This window comes from Aplysia californica, unplaced genomic scaffold (assembly GCF_000002075.1).
Source record: "Aplysia californica isolate F4 #8 unplaced genomic scaffold, AplCal3.0 scaffold00420, whole genome shotgun sequence".
Lineage (NCBI taxonomy): Eukaryota > Metazoa > Mollusca > Gastropoda > Aplysiida > Aplysiidae > Aplysia > Aplysia californica.
The window spans coordinates 217,389-237,106 of NW_004797690.1; the positions used below are offsets into that span (position 1 = coordinate 217,389).

The 19,718-nt window shown below is 39.2% G+C and overlaps 1 protein-coding gene across 1 annotated transcript in view; it reads right to left on the bottom strand.

Moving 5' to 3' along the window:
- Positions 1-18,599, bottom strand: part of LOC101862367 (cilia- and flagella-associated protein 43) — a 49,693-nt gene extending 31,094 nt beyond the window's left edge. Inside the window, exons 1-14 of the mRNA XM_005104424.3 lie at positions 18,429-18,599; positions 16,174-16,424; positions 15,353-15,446; positions 13,714-13,881; positions 12,918-13,179; positions 11,788-11,908; positions 9,948-10,027; positions 9,064-9,195; positions 7,795-7,911; positions 6,374-6,454; positions 4,937-5,085; positions 3,764-3,870; positions 2,374-2,514; positions 1,408-1,598 (exon numbers count right to left, since the gene is read on the bottom strand). Of these exons, the coding sequence (XP_005104481.2) occupies positions 1,408-1,598; positions 2,374-2,514; positions 3,764-3,870; positions 4,937-5,085; positions 6,374-6,454; positions 7,795-7,911; positions 9,064-9,195; positions 9,948-10,027; positions 11,788-11,908; positions 12,918-13,179; positions 13,714-13,881; positions 15,353-15,446; positions 16,174-16,424; positions 18,429-18,454 (1,920 nt within the window). The 5' untranslated portion in view covers positions 18,455-18,599. The remainder of the gene's footprint in view (positions 1-1,407; positions 1,599-2,373; positions 2,515-3,763; positions 3,871-4,936; positions 5,086-6,373; positions 6,455-7,794; positions 7,912-9,063; positions 9,196-9,947; positions 10,028-11,787; positions 11,909-12,917; positions 13,180-13,713; positions 13,882-15,352; positions 15,447-16,173; positions 16,425-18,428) is intronic.
- Between the last annotated feature and the right edge of the window lie 1,119 nt (positions 18,600-19,718).

Here is a 19,718-nt window from a genome sequence, read left to right on the forward strand (position 1 = left end):
AGCAGCAAGAACAACAGACACCATTGCTGCAACGCAAGACAGAGTGAAGTGGAGGTCCATGATCGCCCACGCCAGTCGGATGATGATGATTTATGTGTCCGGTGGAGTCCACTCTAACTGAACATGATTTGTCCGCATGATTACCATAATAATAATAATAATAATATATAACATTTATATAGCGCATTTCCAAAAAAGTAGCTCAATGCGCTTTACATTGGAATACCCATTTTTCAAAAACCTTTCTTACTACTTCCTTTCTTCTCAAGCAATATACATTAATGCACACACACACACATACATACACACACACACACACACACACACACACACACACACACACACACACACACAGAGAGAGAGACTATTTTCATCCAGACATAGGAACAGAACAAATATAAAGAAAGATAACGTTAAAAACTTATGAAGAATAGGCCTGTATTTGTTAACTCTTTAATTAAAGACGTAGCAGATACACGAATAATAGATAGTATTTATACAGAGCATATCCTCGCTCAACTGCAAGCTCTATGCGCTTTACACTATATCATTACCCCAGCAGACCATAGAACACTCCGAAACATTCTCAGTTTCCTGGGAAGCATACAGTGCAAGCAGCTCAAACACAAAAAAACTGACAAGACCTTTCACAGTCTATAGCTGGGTACCCATTCCCACCTGGGTGAAGTGAGGAAAATTCGGGTAAAGTGCCTTTCCCAAGAACACAACATCATACCCCTGATGGGATTCAAACTCCCCAACCTTACGGTATCGAGTCTGACAGCCTAACCACTAGGCCACCGACGCCACAATACATCCAATCAACAGACTAAAGACAATGTTGTGGCCCATTTCCTAACATCAAATACAAATCAGAAAGCCCAAAGTGCATATTTCCTACTATGCACATGGTCAGACGAATTTTTTATAAAGTTTCTGATAAAAAACACAGAATTGAAAAATCTGTTTGAATAACGAACTTCTGTTTCTTTGATAAAGTGACCCAAAACGGCTCATCTTCAAACGTTGAGAGACAATCAGAACAGGAATCTTCACTGAGAAAAGACGTATCTTAAGAAACCCTATCCTTAATACTTTGCAGTCACACAGTCAACAGTACAAAATATCCCATCTTGTCACAAAGACAGGAAAGCGACTGCAACGGACTTCTCGGGTCTGGCGCAGAAAAGCGCTAGGTGACCATAACGGATAATTTTCACCGGCGCAATAAACGCCAAGTAACCGAAAAGTGTTAATAAACACATAAATCAACTCTTTCTGTACCAAACGCTGATATACATCAGTGCCTTTCTCTACACCGTTGATTATGTGCTGATTACTCTTGGCACGTAAAGAGTTAAGAAAAAAATAACCTATTTGAATTTTCAACTGGATTTCTTTTCACACCTTTTTCAGCTTCTTGTCCGGCTCCGGCATAGAGAAACTGAGTAACTTCTTGTTGGCAGCACTGAGAGCAAAGACAATCTCTCCTTGTCCAACAGCGAGGCCACAGATAGCATGTCTCAAGCCCATCTTGAGAGCAGAACAGGATTCTTCCTTCAAGTCATTCATCGGACTCTTGTAGTGGAAGCGAATATCTGAAAGAGTATGAGAGAGACAAACGCTATAGGGTGGTCAAAAATTCATGGTGCGACTTATTTTCAAATATCTCCTCAACTATCAAACATAGGTTCTCCAATTTTTGCACAGTGACTTGTATCAATTTGTCTTAACAGATCAACATCTTTGTAAACACCTGCAAGCTGTATTCTAGAAAATTCTTTAATAAATACTAATAAAAAATCCAAGTGGGTGGTTTCTACAGATTTTTAAATGTTTACAGCTGGGGCAATATACCTTTTAATATTGCGTAGCCTTCCTCTTCCTTTATAGCCTGAGTGCATGGTGTTATAAGTTTTTGAGGCTGGCTGGTCAGGTGACATATATGTAACAGGTAGCCAAGCCATTTTATTTTCTTTCTATGTAATGCAGGCAGGTCTCGATGCTGATAGTTGCTCTTACTTCTTCATTTCTCTGCCTGTCTCGTCTTGTGATGTTACAACAGACAAAGAGTGCACAATACAATATTCCCATTTTTGTTTCCATACCTCGGAGGGTGCAGTGGCGGAGCGGCTAGTGTGCTTGTCTCCAAAATGGAAAGTCCGGGTTTGAGCCTCCGTTCGGACAGGGATTTTTTTCGCCCCCTCCTACCCACCCAGCAGTAACGGGTACCTGACTTTGAGTTGGGGAAGTAAAGGCGGCAAGGAAAGGAACTGGCCACCCTACCACAATATGCCAAAGGTCCAGGAAGTTGTCTCACTAACAAGGCAATCCCCAATGTCCGGGTCAGATGGGGGAACAACTTTACTTTACCTCGGATGAGCTCATCAGTGAAGTTGAATCTGTAGAGAAGGTTGGACCCAAAGATGTCCGGGTTGTTGTTACATGAGGCCACCAGCAGAGTGTCGTTGTCCTTCACGTAGGTGGCCATCGCCTCCACATTTCCGCTTACCTCTGAAAAAGTCATAATGGAGATGAAGGCTCAGTTCACGAACAAAACAAAACACAAAAAAAAACCCAAAAATATTTTAAAATCCACATTTACTCATCCAAACATTTTCTGATTCACCACATGGGTGCACTACCATCACAGAGCAGAACGTCTGGATGTTAACCCTATCTGTACGCCCTGGGGTCATTTCGTACCTCCGGGGTTGTATTCTTCACATTTTAGAATACTTCTAGTACGAAAATCTCTTTGAAACTTTCAGTATTTCTCAAAAATCATTTTGACAGACTGCTATGCAAAGCGTATGAATCGGAATAACAAGTAAATTTCCTCTTTGAAAGTGGTGGCACCAAGTTCCCCACGTCGTATGGATACGAAAGTGAAACACAAAGTACAGATAGGGTTAATAAAGTGTTGTTGGTCCAACTTCTTACTAAGAAATCTGCTAGCTTTCTCTTCGAATTATTCTTGTTGTTGGGGGTTTTTTTGCGCAACAGTGAATAACCATGACCATTTTGATATGCATTTCTGAAAGATTTCCTTCTAATGTTGTACCTTTTTTGCTGACCAACATTTAAAAGAGCAATTGAGGATGATAGCCAAATACTGCTACACTGAACATATTAGGTCGCTTTTAAGCACAATGGGGCTATCCCAAAAAATGCTGTTTTTCAGAAAAATCGAAGGTAAAGTTTTTGAATCCTTATTCAGTTTCTTTAAAAGACAAGGAGAGTTTTCTCTATAACCAAACAAATATACACACCAATGAAACCAAACTTCTTCTATAGGTAGGGCAATACCCACTTTTGGTGTAGGTCAAAATTTCTGGAAACCCTCGAAATCTGGGTTAGCCCACTTGTCCTTAAAAGCGACCATTTATTGCTCAACCCAAGCTGACAATACTTTTAGCTAATGAACAAAGAATCCTCTGAAGAGATCTTGAAGGGCAATTGAGGGAAATGTTTTAAGTTACACAGTTTTCTTAATTCAAGCAAGGGATGAACGGTACAAAAGTAAAACTAAATAAATGAGGTTTATTTACTACTGTCCCCGCGGTTTTAAGCCAAAAAAATTCTGAAATTATACAAACTGAGCCGAAAACCGTGAAATTATGCTATTGTGTTACTTTTAACAAAGAATGATACAGGAAAATAATGAGAAATTATACCAAAAAATTATCAAATATTACTTAATTATGTGGGGTTCATTAAACCCCGGGGAGGGACTAATCTCAACAACAGTTTGTTCACTCACCTACAAAGCCCAGAATGGCAAAACCTTGCGTGGGTCTAGCATCAATAATGAAAATGTTATGGTCGTTTGAAGCAGCGAAAAGTAAAGTCCCTGCATCTCCATTGAATCTGCAAAATGAAGAAAAAGGTTTTTTTTCAAAAAAGATAAATTGTGGAAAACTTCTTTTAACCTCCTTCATTTTAGAAAGTTTTAGTTTTAGTAAGTGTTTTACGGCACTTGCAACACAATAAGGTCATATAAGTGCCGAAGATAAGAGGTGTTACAAGAGAGTAACAAACGCAAAAAAGAAGGAGGGGAGATAAAGACAACAGATGTTTGATAGGAAATATAAAGTTTGCAAGCCCAAGTGACATTCTGATCTGAAGAAAGAAGTTAACGACAAAGAGGTGGGTACAGTCATGCTTTATCTCCTTATATTGAATGATGATACTATAGAGAACAATATCTCTTCGACTATAGAGAACAAGACGTGTGAAAGATAAGAGCTCTTTTTCTATATTACTCTGCAAGGCACTTTTCTAGAAAGTCCCAATTATGTCCACAAAATTGCAGATGTATTGTTACTCTAAATACCATATATCACTGTGCATAAGACTCACGTGTGAATAAGATGAGGAAGACTTGAGAGCCAAAGTTTTGGTATAAATCTTATGTTGATTACTTACGACGCACATTTCTTGGGGGTCGTCTAATTTTGTATCTCATAGATAAGATGCAAGGCAACTTTAAAGCCCTGATCTTTAGCTAAAAGGCTGATTCTAATTTTTTTTAAATAGGAGATGATCTAAGGGAAACATGTTCACAGAGATTCCAACATAGATCACAACCACAGAATTACATCGTTCTATCTGATCAACATCTAGCTTAGAAAAATTTGATGTCAAATTTTTTCTAGTTTCACAATACATCAAGATCTTCCAAATGCAATTCTTTAAATATTTTGATAATGACAATGGATATTCTTATGATTTTGCTGGAGTGTTTAGAGCATTTGCTTTCTGACCTCATGGTCTTTGTAACTCAAAATGGCCAAAAATGTCAGATAGAGCTTTGTAATTCTGACGTAGTTTAGTTTTAGTAGAGATTTTACGGCGCTCGCAACTGCATAAGGTCATATGAGCGCCAAATTTTGACGTAGCAAAATGTCAAATCCGACAAATGAACAAAACATACACAAGATGTTTGATGGGGTTCTTGAACAGCCGGTGCCTCATGATGAGCCGAGGATGCTCTGGGTTGGTCAGGTCGATGAAGCACAGTTGTCCCCCTTTGGTGCCGACGGCCGCATACTGAGCAATTCTGCTGCACGCCAGAGTCTCCCCCTATAAAAGAACAGGATGTGAATTTCCTCTTGACATCTTCCATTTTCTGATAATGAGTCAATTCATTGGGTGAAAAGAATCTTTGAACAAAGTGTTTTTCCCTAGCTAACAGTAAAATTGGTCGCTTTGTAGGACAAGCGGGCTAACTCAGATTTCGGGGGTTCCTAGAAATGTTAACCTACACCAAAAGTGGGCATTGCCCTACCTATAGGAGAAGTTTGATTTCATTGGTGTGTATATTTGTTTGGTCACAGAGAAAACTCTCCTTGTATTTTAAAGAAACTGAACAAGGGGCAAAAACTTTATCTTCAATTTTCTCAAAACAGCATTTTGCGGGATAGCCCCCTCGAGCTTAAAAACGACCAATTAGAATCATATTATTAGTTCTTGTTGCAGTTCGTCTTCTTTACGTGCCAGATCAGAAACAGACACCAGGAATCATGGTTCACCACTCATTTCTCTGCTAAGATGCTTTTTTAAAAACAAAAAACAACTATAATTATCCTGGTCTTTCCTGCCACAGATCTGTTCAAGTTCTCCGAGTACGTTACACTTGGTCTACTTCTAGTTGTATAATGATGATAATTTAATAATAGGAAGAGCTCAGGGGGAAAACGACGGTAGTCACAAACTGGAAATTGTGAGGGTGCCAATTTTAAAAGCTTGCGGACTCATAACTTCATATTTGTTTGACAGGTGGTTTATTGTTAAGTGTTGTTGAATGGTAAATCTAACAATAATAATCAACCAACAGTTGAACAGAAATACAGTTATGAGTCAACAAGCGTTTAAAATTGATACCCTTACGAATTTCAGTATGTGACTACCGTCGTTTTTCCCTTTAGTCTTTATCTGTATTTATATATCACGTATCCGTGCTCCACAGCATGTTCTGTGCACTTTACAACTATTATTACCACAGTAGACTCTTGAACACTCACAAACATTCTCGGCTTCCCAGGAAACATGCAGTGCAAGCTGCAGATTGCATGTGCTAAAACACTAACAAACTGACAAGATCTTCTGGTGTCTATAGCTTGGTAGCCATTCCAATCAGTGTGAAGTGAGGAGAATTTGTTTAAAGTGCCTTTCCCAAGGACACAACATCGGGTCCCGGATGCGATTCGAATCCATGACCATGTGGTCACTGGTCCGAAAGTCTCAAAACGAGGCCCACAACATACAAAACTAGTTGTTAAAGTAAATAAATCCTTCATATAGAACACTATGCGGAGACTTAAAAACTAACCGTTTGTCATTGAAAAAATGTTTCACTAGCAAAACTTACAGGTTCCTGTATGCTGACTTGAGACACAAAGGTCCCATCAACAGTTTTCCACACTTGCACAAGTCCATCCTCCCTCAGGGACTGAAATATTGCACAAACAGAGTTACAAACTTAAATCAACATTGAAGCAGAAAGTTATTAAACAGTCAGAAAATAAAACAGTAACAAAGCATATTATTGAAATAAACTGTTTATCAGAAAAACATTTCAAAGTTCAATATACATAATTTGACAATGTCATTAATGCTCATAACATGAAAGTATGATGGTTCAATATCAATTACGTACTTGGATTCTGCACAAATAAAATGATGGAAATGTAACAATCTGTCTGTGAATAAATATTTGGAATACAATGCTGTCTTTCAGCAGTCTGGAAGGAAAAAAAAATCACATTTTGAACATACAGTCGAACCTGTGTAAGACGGAATCGCAAGGGAGCCAGAAAAAAATTCCGTCTTAGACATTTTCCGTCTTAGGGGATTTTATAATTTATGGGAAGATGGAAGGGGGGGGGGGGGGTGGAGGGGGTTCAAAGACCCAGCCGGTGGGATCAAGGATCGCTTGTCTGATCAGCAAGCAGTGGTCAAAACTTCACACCTCTCAATTGCTATCCTGTCTGATAATGACATGCGTCAGTCTTACTTATATTTACCACCAGTTCTTGCCTTTCATAGGAACACTGTTTGACCTCTCCTTTGATTCCATCCTTAGCTCCACCCTCCAATGCCATACCTCACTGCCATCCTGTAACTACGATTTGAGGAACTCTTTTCTCGGCTGGCCGTATGATGAGGGCGGCAGGCATTGATCAATCTAATTTCACACCTCTGGCTTCTGGCTACCCAGGAAAGTTTCTGTAGTGGCTCGCTACTCGAGCACTCTCACAGGCAGTCATGAGATTTCACACCCACACTACCCTGACCATCTGCATCGCTCAGGGTTCACATGATGGGGTCACATCAACCCCTAAATTGCACCCCTATTACCCTTCCTCGCCCAGCGGCATAGCCATAGCGTTAAGTTTAGAGCCGACGGAACCAAACTTGTGAGTTTTGATTCAAATAAGGGCTGAGCAGGCAAAGCATTTTCCGTCTTAGACAGGTGAAACCCCCGGAAGGGAGCGGATTTTTCTTTCTGTTTCCGCGTTGGACAGGTTTCCGTTTTATACAGGTAATTAAAGAGGAATATATCAAGGGGGGAGCGGGGAGATTCCGTTAAGACAGGTTTCTGTTTTATATAGGTTTCCGTTTAGGCTGGTTCGACTGTATCTGACAGATTTTTTTTTCATGAATCATAAGGGTTCTGCAAATAATATTCAACGTATTGCTTCTGTTTAATTGGGATAAGATAAAAAACGCAGAAAAGCTTTTGATTTCACTTTTGTTCCAATTGTCAAAATCTTAGACAAGCACACTCACCACAGAACAGTCGGAGCCGTAGGCGATGCCACCAACGCCCATCACATCGCCGTGGTGGAAGGAAGCCAGAGTCACCACACTGTTCACATCCCCACATTTGTAACTTTGGATTTTACCCTAGGAAAGAGCAATGTTTCATGACAATCTCATCAAAAAATGAAAACAGGTAAAAACTTAAACATTCAAGTATCCCCTCAGATAAAAGGCCTACACAGCTTAGCAATATCTGTCTTGGCCATTTAAGTCTCTAGAGGAACATTCAGTTTTGCAGCCTGTTACACATACCACTACTTGCACATAAACAGAATTAACCCCACGTGGGAACCCCATTGTAGACATTGTGACTACCACGAGGAAACCGTTGAACATCTTCTCCTTCACTGCCCAAACCTGGCAGTTCTTCGACGCAGGCTCCTACACACAACTACAGACTTACAAAGCCTGCTATACTCTGGCGTTGACCAGATGACAAGGACATGTGGTTACTTGAGGGAGGCATTGCGCTGCCAAGAGCGAAATGCTCACAGCTAAAGGGATTTGAAAACAACAACAACAACACATACCACTACGAATCACATGTTCTGTCTCTACAGATTGCCTAGTACCCATGTTCTGGGTGAACAAAAAGAAGATCGCACAGTTGGGATGTGAAAAAAATCGTCATCAGATAGAGTAAAAGATGGGCTGTAATGTTTTCCCTTTCTTCTAGCAGCCTTCTCAAATTGAAAATTCCTCAATTTTGTTCAGACATAGAAAACAACAATTCAACTCGATAAAACGCTTAGAGATAACAAATATCAAAAAGACCATTCTCCAGAAGAATTTGAGATTTACTTTAGCAAGCAACAACTAAACTTAGGAAATAAAATTCTCCATGTGATCGTTCTTGAAAACTAGATAAATATTTACAAAGTCATAGACAAGGATTTGATAACAATAAGATTGCCTACGGTTAAGAGCTTGGAGAGAGATGGGCACCATCAAGCTTCTCTGCCCAAGACACACCACATGAAAAGACAAGTACAAGGAAAGAGAAAGAGAGGAAGGCAGAGAAGGAGATGGGATGACAACATTACAGAGCGGACGAGAAAGACGATGGGTGACAATCTGAGGAAAGCAGAGGACAAAGAGAAATGGCAAGACCTGGTTGTCAGATGCAGTGGTGCCCCCACGGTTACCCCAACCACGGGAAAGAAGAAAATAGAAGAAAAGATTGAAGAGTAAATGATAAGAAAGAGTAGAAAAGTCAAAGAGAGGTCTGCCTCCCACCTCTGGAGATCCCCAGGCCAGATTCTGGTACTTGGAGTTGAAACTGATTGCTGAGACGGGCACGTCCACATTGACCTCCTCCTGTAGACTGACTTCCTCCCCTGTGACATCCAGAAGACGAATCACGCCATCCTGTCAAGGGAAACACAAGATGCTGATAGTTAGAAAAAGGTTTCAACTACGTTTAAAATAGGAACAGTATACAATAACAGCAAAAATGGAAAAGGCGGGGACATCATGGAAACATCTAGAAAAGGATGCACAGGACAGGCTTCAAGCTGGAGAAATGTTGTTGATGGCCTATGCTCCACTGTGAGTTAAAAAGGGCAAGAGAGATACAATAATAATGAAGAACAAAAACACACATACAACCCCCCCCCCCCTACCTTTTCCCTCCCACTCACCACTTCAAAAATTCAAACAAATCAGAAAACTGATCAAATCCCAAAAGTGTTTCAAACTGTAGGTACGTAGGACATGGTTAACCCTATCCATATGCCCCGGGGTCATTTTGTACCCCTGGGATTTTATTCTTCACATTTTAGAATACTTCTAGTGCAAAGATCTCTATGAAACTTTCAGCATTTCTCAAAAAATCATTTTGACAGACAACTCTGCAAAGCGTACCGATCAGATTAACAAGTAAATTTCCTCTTTGGAAAGTGGTGGCACAGAGTTCCCCATGTCGTATGGATACGATGGTAAAACATGGCGAACAGATAGGGTTAACAATACTAGAATGATTGTCTATCCATAACTTTAATGCAATCAAAATTTCCCCTCCGGAAAGTGAGTACTTATGATGGAATTTTTCCAAAACTACAAATCCAAAAGAACGTAGAGATCAAATGTCAAAGCAATAGAGTTGAGAGCAATCGACTTACCTTTCCAGCTGCATACAGACCGGCCTGATGGAGGGCAATACACTGAAGGGATCCAGGTCTAAGCCAAACATTGCTCATTTCTGTTAGATAGAAAGGAATTATATCAGCAAGTTACATCTAATCTTACAACAGAAGTTTCAATAACTCACTTCAAACAATTACAGTGCAGAGCATTGCACTTTTTCCCAGAAAGAATTGCAATCCCCTCTCTTTAGTTTTAGTTTTGTTAAGAGTTTTACGGCACTTGCAACACAATAAGATCATATAAGTGCCGAAGAATAGAGGTGTTGCAAGAGAGTAACATACACAAAAAAGGAGAAGGAGGAGAAGGACGATAGATGTTTTATAGGAAAGAAGGAGCAAACCACACCAGAGCACCCACCAACCACCCACAATCCCCTCTCTATGATTTAATGTTGTGACAATGATGAAAACCAACAGCTTTCGAAATGAAATGTTATAGAGGAACTCTTAGAATACCATGGAGACAGAAAATAAAGGAGGAGGAAGTATTGAGAAGAATAGCTATAGAAACATCAACACTCTTCCAGAATGTAATATAACTGAAACGGAGCTACTTTGGACAAACATAAAATTACACGATCTGCTTGACAAACATAACAATTGTGGAAGCAAAAATAGAAGGCAAAAGAGGAAGGGGGAGATCGATCTATCATAAGATGGGAACAGGAGATAGAACCCCGGCTTGGAACCAATTAACTCAGGCAGGTAGAAAGACAAGAGACAGAGTGCTTTATTGCAGAACAGTCAAAAAAGCAATGTTCAACGACTGGAAAAGCTAAGAGGACTAAGAATAAAAATGTTAGCCCCTTTGGCAATCCAACTGAAGTACAGGTATTCCATAGCAGTGCCCAGTATGTCCTGCATTGACATATATATGTATGTCATGAAAAGAATTTGACCTTGACCATCAATGATTTATTTATAGAGGCACCAGCCATCCATCTCCAGGAGCTGTTTTTGCCTCTTTTTCCTGTAAGCGGATTAATAATCTTTTTTTGCCGATTTATTGGTTCATTGGTCATGAAAAGAATGAAACACAAAATGCATTCCAAATTGTCTGAGACCGCCACCCATGAAGAAGAAGAAAAGTGAATGTCTTAGACAGGTGGATATCTTGGATGAGGTCAATATAATACAACATAGAACAAATGCAAGGAAGGAAATGGGAAGCGATCATTGGTGCGGGTGGTTTTCTTTTACACGTGGTCGTTAGGGCAGGTTCAACGCTACAGATGTCTTCAGGAACTGAAACCTAATGTACCGTATTGAAAGGGTAAGACAATTTAAACTTTGAAATCTATAAACATGTCATTTTTCAAAAAGGCTGTATGATATTTTGAATGCTAGTGGTCTGATACTGCTTGTGGAAAGGTCCACTTTGGTCAAATCTTTCCATTTAATTCCCTAACATGGTTATTGTTTCATCTTTCTTTTCATGGGGCTTCCCTTTCCCACAAACACGGAGCTCAAGGCTACGTCTCTCTCTCTCTCTCTCTCTCTCTCTCCCTCTCCCCCTCTCCCTCTCTCTCTCTCTCTCTCTCTCTCTCTCTCTCTCTCTCCCTCTCCCTCTCCCCCTCCCTCTCTCTCTCTCTCTCTCTCTCTCTCTCTCTCTCTCTCTCTCTCTCTCTCTCTCTCTCTCTCTCTCTCTCTCTCTCTCTCTCTCTCTCTCTCTCTCTCTCTCTCTCTCTCTCTGTGGCTTCATAAACGGTAAGCGATGCCAACAGCACGCAGGAACTCAACACTTGCCTGAGGGTCCTTAAAAAGTGCTAAAAGTGGGTTACTGAAATGTCCCAGCAGACGGGTCAAGGCTACACACCTGCTGGGGGCATGTCTGTCTCTCCTCTTGAAACACTGGTCAGACCTCTGTCGAAGGGATTCCCTCCTGCATCTCCTTGTGGAGAGTACAGCATTCTTGTCTTGTGCATTTCACTGTCCACCTGAAACACAAGATCAAATAGTGTGCACAGAAAATTCTTGGCAGTTCATCCAGCATTTCAATTTCAAATGCATTTGTGGAGACAGACCAGAAAATGACAAAATTATAAGTACTCAGTTTTACTTCTCTGTTATGTTCATGGAAAACAAGTTTGTCCAAATTCAAGGAAAAGGAAATTACGCTTTCAGATGCTGCCCCTTTTGCCGACCTGTTACAAGGTCATAACTAACAAATTATCTTTCAAACAGACGATCTCTCCCCACAAAGAAATTATCTTTCAAACAGACGATCTCTCCCCACAAAGAAATTATCTTTCAAACAGACGATCTCTCCCCACAAAGAAATTATCTTTCAAACAGACGATCTCTCCCCACAAAGAAATTATCTTTCAAACAGACGATCTCTCCCCACAAAGAAATTATCTTTCAAACAGACGATCTCTCCCCACAAAGAAATTATCTTTCAAACAGACGATCTCTCCCCACAAAGAAATAACTTTATTTTTTTTTAAACATTCACAAAACAAAGCCTGCCTTGTTCTATCATTTTACATTAACACTCCCCTCACTTAAGGAGCCACTGTTTACATTATGAAGAGAAGGGAGCCCTGGGGTCATTTTGTACCCCCGGGGTTGTATTCTTCACATTTTAGAATACTTCTAGTACGAAGATCTCTTTGAAATTTTCAGTATTTCTCAAAAAATCATTTTGACAGACTGCTATGCAAGGCGTACGGATCGGATTAACCAGTAAATTTCCTCTTTGGAAAGTTGGTGGCACAGGGTTCCCCACTTCGTATGGATACGATAGTAAAACTCGACGTACGGATAGGGTTAATTCCTCTTCTCTAAACGTCTTGCTAACCTAATTCCTACACATTTTCTCCACATCACTCGGAGAAATGTTTCTTTTAATATCACTTCTATGCCCTGTCTGACACACAAGACTTGCCACTACCATAGAAGTCACAGCTGATGACACTGTTAGACGCTCTGGTACGTAATTCATACCTTGAAAAGTTGTCCACCTTCACAGCCCACATAAAAGTCCCCAGTAGGAAGCCATGCAATTGAGACAGGACAAACTCTTTCAATCATGTCTCGAATTTCTTCAAGTTGTTCCACTTGCTCCCCGGTCAGACCTGCAACTGCCGAGTCTGGAATGTCAATGGCGTATTTGGACATCTTGGTTGGGGATCTCTGGAGTTCCTGATCCTCATCTTTCTCAGACTCTTCTTCTGCGGAGGGGTCAACAGCTGGCAGTTTGATTTTCCTGAGAAGGGAAAGCAATTTGTCAAACTTCTATGTGAAGGACAAATAGGTATTTTCCTTTTTTGTTCTTTCCACAACAAAAACCAGTTCTGAATATTTACTCTTTTTTTAAACTCATACATAATGTGTTCATATATTGTTCCCTTTGTTCAATTTCTTTAAAAGACAAGGAGAGTTTTCTCTATAACCAAACAAATATAGACACCAACGAAACCAAACTTCTCCTATAGGTAAGGCAATGCCCACTTTTGGGGTAGATCAAGATTTCTGGAAACCCCTGAAATTTGGGTTAGCCCGCTTGTCCTTAAACGCGACCAATTACCTCTTCAATTAACAAAATTAACAGTGAAAAAACATACGAGGTGTGTTACTACCAGAGTTTTTTAAAAAGGTACTTACTTTCTTATATTTCTTGGATTAATTTCATTTTAGGCCGTTACGCCACAGAATTATTTTAAAAGTTAGACAAGATAAATGTCTAGTTTTATTAAAGAATTAATTTGAGAATGAAAATACATTTCCCAAATGCTCTTACTGGGGAAGCAATATGTATTTTGAGTCACATTGCTCAATGTTCCACAGAGTGATAGCGGTATCTGTCATCACACAGATCTGCCGCCAGTTGGTCTTGTTAAATGAAACCGTCTTGAGAGGATCCGGAGTGAGAGCCACAGAGGTCAGCCGGGTACCATCGAAGTAATTCCTGGAAAACATACATAAAACTGAGATTTGGCAACCTTCTGTTACAAAGAACAAACTGTTTAACACTTTTCCGCTTCATCTCGCCGATTGGCCATGTTTACCACCAAGTTTCTTTCGATTTTCCCCAAAATATGATGACAAAGGGTTAAATAGGCAGAGTCAACTAGTTGGAGCTGAAGGGTTAAAGTTGAACGTTTCGACTGCCTGCTCTAGTGCCTAGAGAGAAGGCACAACAAAAACGATCTACAATATTACTGTGTGCTCACCAAACTCCAAACCCTTAGCTATTACAGATTCAACAATCCTGCAATTAAAAATCTTCACCAGTGATACACTTGCTTTTTTCTCGCTGTGAATTCACTACAAGTTTCTATTGGAAGCTTTATTTCACATAAAAGAAAATTGTATGATTTCATGCATTTGAACGTTGACCAGTCCTCTAGGAGGGTCTCTGTAGTTCCTGTGACGTCAAAGTGTTCAATGGTGCAACTTGTACTTTAGCAAAGTCAAAAATTTGCCATTGTCTTTTGCAATGAGACATTTATTTTATAGTTATGGCCATTTTACTTTGCTTTCTGGACACCTCCCATGTATTTTCAAGGCACCATTTTGCATTATTTGTTAAAATAATTTTTTAATCAACTAAATAAGTTGCATTATTATCTGAAAAAATCAGGCACACCATATTATTATTCGTTTGTGTGTTCTAAGATGAAAGGAACCTTGACTTCTCTGAATGCTAAAAATTTTCACATCTTGATATTTGCCCATTTAACATTAGGACCTATACTGAGAGCAAAGCTGAGTCAAACACTTTCCAGGGGCAATTACATTCATTAAAAATTTTGGGGTAGGAACAACATTTCAAACCATATTTAGACAGAAAACTACCAGTGCTCACAACAGTTTTAATATTTTGTTGGGGGGTTTTTTCAACATGAAGACACATTTCAAAAAACGAAAATTGATGGTGGAATGCAAGACTCTGTCAAACCATATTTTGCAATTCAGCATTTGTCTGAGGTTCACACCCAGCCATCAAAACATCAATGGGTACCTCAGAAAACGATTTGAAAATCAACATATTTACGCAACTCAGGCTTTGTTTTTACAATCATCAAACAGTGACATGGATTTTTAAAAATAAAATGATACGGACTCCAATTCTATGAAAGATAATGTTATATGGTAAAGGAAAGTAATGAAACTGTGCCTTGGTTCACAGCTATGCATCTTCTGTCTGGATTTCCCAGACCACCACACATTTACACTGAAATCAAACACGTCCAACATGTTCCTTTTCCCAAATCATGACAGTTTTCTTGAGTCTCAGTTGGGCTGAGTAAACTGACAAGGAAAAGCACATTTCACTTCAATCTAAACATCTTCGACTGATTCCAAATTCTGCTGAACTGACCATGTATCATTTATCATTTTGACCAAGCAATGAACATACATGAACATGAACATACCATAACACCATGTGAAAGTTGGGAATCCCAGACACGCTAACTAGGTAGTCACTCTCTGAAAAGGCAATGGACTGGAACTGAAGCTCTGCGCCACCTGAAAGGATCAATACAATATGGACCTTCATTAAACAAAAGAAGCTCAACACACACTCTTTTTGTTTTTTGTTTTAGTTGAGGTTTTACGGTGCTCACAACGGCATTAGGTCATATGAGCACCAGACGATTAGAGGCGTTACAAGAGGGTAACAAACATAAAAAAGGAGGGGAGATAAGGACCACAAATGTTTGATAGGAAAGAAGAAGCAAACCACACCAGAGCACCTGCCAACCACCCATATCAGACACTTTAACAACACATCTATCATGAACACGAGAATAAAAACAGCTGTAACCTTTTTGAAATGGGATGGGATGAGATCTTTTGAATACTAAATACTAGATCATGAGAACTCCTTTTGCCGGGGTATCTCAGGGGTCTTCTGAGAAACCATATAGGGACCAAAATCTAATGCATGTCTTTCGTATCTTCAAGAATATTCAAACATTTTGTGAAAGCCAAAAACTGAACAATACCACTTATCCTTCAATGCAAGTTGACACAAAAGGAGAATGTCAAGAGAGAAAAGGTAACAAAACAGCTGGGTAGAATAGATGCAAAACTTCACCTTAATACCTTCACATTGACTGGAGTTCAGAAGCAGCAAAGCTGTCAAAAGTAGAATATATATGTTACTCATAGAATTTTTTTCTGAAGTTCACTGTCACACTGGGCTCAGAGAGGACTGCAATACTACCGGTTACAACATTTATCAAATATTTACCTTCAAGAACAGATATCTCACTGTATGTGGGATACGCATAGACATATATTTTGGGGTTCTGACAATATTCTCCCACAGCGATATGTTTGTTGATATTGTGTACAGCCATCGGCCCCACAGCGGTACCCTTGAAAGCGAAGGTCCCTTGTTTCCCATCAGTGGAGATGGTTTTGACATTGCGCCCACACTGATAGCACAAGACATCAGGTTCAATGTATGTGATTCGGGATCCATCGTATCCTTGGCTCCAACTGGAACACAGAGAAAGAATTCAATTTAGATTTTAATTAATCCGTGGAATCCTCTTAATTAATAAATATCCCTTATGACCAACAAAATATATACACATCATTAAATTGCTTAAACCAGTAAAGGAAAGTAATAAATTGTTTCAGCCAATACGTCCACTCAAAATTGTTCAAATGCCACTTATGTTTGACTGGATTCTAAGAGTTGCTAATCTCATTCTGCCTCACTTATCAGCTTTTGATGAACACCACAGGCATGCATTCTGATTCATCAATACACACACAAATACAGAGTTGGACACTAAGAGATAGAAAAATTAGAAAAATTACAATCTTTACTCCTACACATTAAAAAAATGTTGACACTCAAGACAGTTGCAGCATCTACAACACAATTAGTAAGTAGGAGATATAATATGATCCCACTTCTCATGAAGGCTTTTAAGCAAAAACATATTTGTCTTCCTCTTTGTCAAGATGAACGATTGCGCTTTTACTATCAAAGATAGAACGTCCCTGGTAATAGTTTACATGATACACTGTAACAATGTTTGAATCTACTACACAGCTTTGGTTGGCAACTGGAAAGTCTTCTTCTCAGAGCAAGTGAAAACGAAAAGTAGCTCACTCATTTATTAACTATAAGTGTAATCACACAAATTAGCGGCACTCACCACCACCCCAAACCTCTCCCTGGTCTTTGGAGTCAAAATTGGTGACTCCCTTTCAAGGCCTTTAACCCTCCTATCCATACAACGTGTTTTACTATCGTATCCATATGACGTTGGGAACTCTTTTTTGAGAAACACTGAAGGTTTCAAAGAGACCCTTCATACTAGAAGTATTCTAAAATGTGAAGAATACAACTCCGGGGGTACAAAATGATCCAGGGCGTACAGATTGGGTTAAAAAGAGAGGAGGTGGAGTTGGAAGGTCTTCAGGTTGTCTGTGACACCAATGGTCGGTTTCATCTGTCTACATCCAATAGCAAATCATATAAATGTAAGATGAGCTGGTCTGTAAAACTATTCAACTCATTATAGTATTGTTAACATTTTGTTACAACTGCTTTGAGTAAGACAAACTTGCTGCAGTTCTTCCTCCTCTTGGAATTTAAGACCATCATATTTCATGTTCATGATCTAGCACCGCTGCAAGGCAGGTCTGCCTGTGCTAAGTTGTTGAGATGTAGGCACTCTTCAGTTGTCAAACAAGCTGAAACTTCTTCAGAATTATTTTCCCCTAGTTTAATATGGGCCATACTTTTTTTGAAATTCTGTGAGATAATGGAGCATGTCTTCACGCTTGACCAAAAATGTGTACACAGTAAGCAATTTGCTTAACTAAAGCTTACCAAAGTCTACAAGGCAGCCGTAATGAAACAGTAGTAACCAAACATACTGCATGTACTCATTTTGTTCTTCTATAAATCCCTTTTAATCTAAATATTTCAGCTCACACAACCCTGCCTTTGCACAGAGCAAAACATACGGGATAAAAGGTATGGCATCATATGATCATATGAGTTTGATTTTACGTAAACAGCGGGCACCCAGAGTTTGGGTAGCAGCCATACATTGCACCTGTATATTGTAGAGAAGTTGACTAAATTTATTAACATAGTAGTGGTAGCTTTTAATTCAAACTATTGGATCTACTATTACATGATGATTAATATTATGATATTCTGGACTTCTGATTTCTGGTGGTCAAGAGGGAAGTTTTTTCCGTGCCGTATAGGGTGAATATTATGTAGATCTATACTTTGAATATAATGTAGAAATCACTTAAGATTACATATTTACCCGAGTTCTGCAGATGATTGTCCGATTAGCCAAAATTAGGCTTGACTATAGAAGTCCAATTGACTAATATAAATATAATAATAATAATGTGATGTCTCAGTCTCGTTTGAGTAGCTTGACAAATCCAGATCAACACTGCAAGACCCTGCTTTATAGCATAAACGGGTAAACTATCCACACAAAAAACAGTTTGGTAACTTACGCCAAATTCAAAACCCCGGAATCCATATTCAGCTTTTATGGGGCTTTTAGGATCCAGCAACACTGCAAACAGGAATATTTTGGTTTAGGCGTCCATTGCGTTCATCTGTCGTTGCTTAGTGATTTTAAAACCCGCATTTTCCCGTTCGGCACGAGATAAATGTGTTGCTGCATAATAAACCATATAATTAAGGTCCAAAGCTATTTAACTGAAAGACTCATTACTGAAACATATTTCCTAATATTTATTTTTTCTAGTAGCTCAAAATAATCCACTTCAAATGAATTATTCATAGCACCTGTTTTTGTGTTCCATATGTTGAGTTTACTTTGATAATGAAATGTTTTGTAGGTGACGCTACAATCTACAGAATCCCATAAGGCCGTGCATTTTGGAATGCCAGTTTGGACATTCAGGTTCCTTTGAACGCGTTTTATGATCTTCGGTCCCAAAAATAGTATAGATCTATAGTGACAAAATACAAAGTATGCGCAATAAAATTATTTTTCAGTCAGGGCCTTCTTGTTGTACGCAACTGTGATAACAGAAGGCAACAGCCGAGATATTTCAGTGGCAGTTCTTTTTCTTCTTCTTCTTTTTCTTCTTCTTCTTTTTCAAGTGATTTGGTATCTTAGAGATGTGTACAAGTAAAAATCAATGTTTTATCAAGGTTAGAGAACAGCAAAATGATTGCATCTGTTTTTGTCCTATTGTTAATTTATGAAACTGTTAGAAATTCAATTAAATACTACATATTATATAGGCCTAGCTAGTCCTATACGAAAACAGCGTAAATGTTACATATTTAGTGAATTACTTTTGATTCTATTTACGTTGAGCGTCAAAACATTTTAGATACTGTGGAACTCCGATTCAATGAAAGGAGATAGATTCCTCGTGGTCTGTTTTTTGGGGGGGCTTTTTTTATTTTTTAAATTGAAGTCAATGAAAATAACTAGGATTCAACGAACACATTAATGAGCAACGTCGATTTCAATGAAAGTTGAAAATTACAGGACATGGCGTGGCTTCGCTTATTTTCCTCCTGCAACAAATCTTATCTATTCCTGGAAACCACCCATGGCACCTACATCGCGAAACATTAATTGTTCGTTTAGCCTATTGTTCATATTTCTTATGCAACCAACCAATCAGCTGCCTTATTTCGTAGCTTTTCCAGCATACACGTTGTTGGCATGCGCACGTATCATAACGTGAGTCGAGTTGGGGTCCGACAGGCGGCCAGCTCGACTGTGTGAACGTGTGTCTTCAAAGTGTGTGTGTTGGGGG